The 1693-nt window shown below is 57.4% G+C and overlaps 1 protein-coding gene across 1 annotated transcript; it reads left to right on the forward strand.

Moving 5' to 3' along the window:
* Nucleotides 1-304: 304 nt before the first annotated feature.
* On the forward strand, nucleotides 305-1284 carry LOC143154659 (uncharacterized). The gene is made up of 2 exons (XM_076326621.1): nucleotides 305-1026; nucleotides 1186-1284. Exons 1-2 carry the CDS (start codon nucleotides 436-438, stop codon nucleotides 1282-1284), a joined length of 690 nt encoding a protein of 229 aa, XP_076182736.1. The 5' UTR covers nucleotides 305-435.
* The last annotated feature ends 409 nt before the right edge of the window (nucleotides 1285-1693 follow it).

The following is a 1693-nucleotide window of genomic DNA, read 5'->3' on the forward strand; positions in this document are numbered from 1 at the left end:
CGTTGTACGTTATACGTTATACGTTATTCGTTATACGTAATATGTAATACGTTTTACGTTTTACGTTATAAGTTATACGTTATACGTTTGTGGCGGCCCGTGCTCGAGCACGCCGCCAGACCGTCGCCTCTTGAGATAAACAAAACGCAGCAACGAAGCTGGCCACGAAAATTGTCAATCGTCGCCTGGCGATAAACGGGGCCCTAAAGAATGGTCGGAGAAAGAAGGGACGTGGACGAGCCCCGAGGAGCCAGTCTTCGACCGATCTTCGACCCGACCGACACGACCACGCGATACGACCGAATCCGCAATAAAGCCAGTGAACGAAAGAATTAGCGTACTTTCCTTTCTCCCGATTACCCACATAATTGGTGACCCCGACGTGAGTGATCGTGAAAGAATTGGTGTGGAATTGGGAGAAGGCCAGCGGCAGCGATGACGGACCTTCCGCAGGACGTCACGGTAGCACGCGTCGCGATTCGCGTCCCGCCGTTTTGGGAAAAGAACCCAGAAACATGGTTCCGGCAGCTGGAGTCGCAATTCGTGCTGGCTGGAATCACCCAGGATTCCACCAAGTACCATTACGTAAGCGCGCATCTGGAGAACCAGTACGCCGACCTGGTGAACGACATCATCAGCGACCCGCCAACGCAGAACATGTACGATACGTTAAAAGCGGAACTGATCCGACGCCTCTCGGACACCAGAGAGCAGAAGATCCGCACGCTCCTGGAGCACGAGGAAATCGGCGACCGGAAGCCATCGACTTTCCTGCGCCGGTTACAAAACCTTGCGGGCGACACGGTGTCGAACGAATTTTTGAGGACACTGTGGCTGGGGCGCCTCCCCCGGAACATCCAATCGGTGTTGGTATCACAAAAGAAGGAAAGTTTGTCCGAGCTCGCTTCTCTCGCCGACGCCGTGGCAGAGGTGACACCGGGTCCCCAGGTCACCGCCGCGTCGACCGCACCCGACGGGATCCACGCGGAGTTGGCCGAACTACGCCGGGAGATCGCGGCCCTCCGCGTCAGCAGAGACGATTACCGCCACTCGCGCCCGCCGTCGCGGGACGCCCGACGGAGCCCTTCGAGGTCGCGTGACGCCCGACGGAGCTTTTCGAGGTCGCGTGACGCCCGACGGAGCCCTTCGAGGTCGCGCGATTATAATGCCTCGCCTCCCCCCGAGGACGGCCGGTGCTGGTACCATTGGATGTTCGGTACCGCAGCGAGAAGATGCCGCCAGCCGTGCAATCATGTGGCGGAAAACAATCGGGCCGATCGTTAATGGCGGCAAGCGATCGCGTGCCGACTACAAGCCGCTTGTTCGTGACGGATCGAGTGACCAGAACAATTTTTATGGTGGACACCGGATCGGATTTGTGCGTGTTTCCGCGGTCGCGTGCGAAGGGGGTGCACGAAAAGACGACGTACGAGCTATACGCGGCGAACGGTTCGACGATCCGGACCTACGGTTACGTCACGTTCCGTCTAAACCTGGGGCTGAGACGGGATTTCACGTGGCGATTCGTCATTGCCGACGTTACAACCCCGATCATAGGCGCCGATTTTTTAAACTTTTTCAACCTCCTCGTCGACCTGCGAGCAAAAAAACTGGTGGACGCGTTAACCACGTTATCGACGGGGGGACGCGTGGTCGAAAATCGAGCGGGAAGCGTAAAAGCGATATCCGGGGA

The sequence above is a fragment of the Ptiloglossa arizonensis genome, unplaced genomic scaffold (assembly GCF_051014685.1).
Source record: "Ptiloglossa arizonensis isolate GNS036 unplaced genomic scaffold, iyPtiAriz1_principal scaffold0670, whole genome shotgun sequence".
Classification (NCBI taxonomy): domain Eukaryota; kingdom Metazoa; phylum Arthropoda; class Insecta; order Hymenoptera; family Colletidae; genus Ptiloglossa; species Ptiloglossa arizonensis.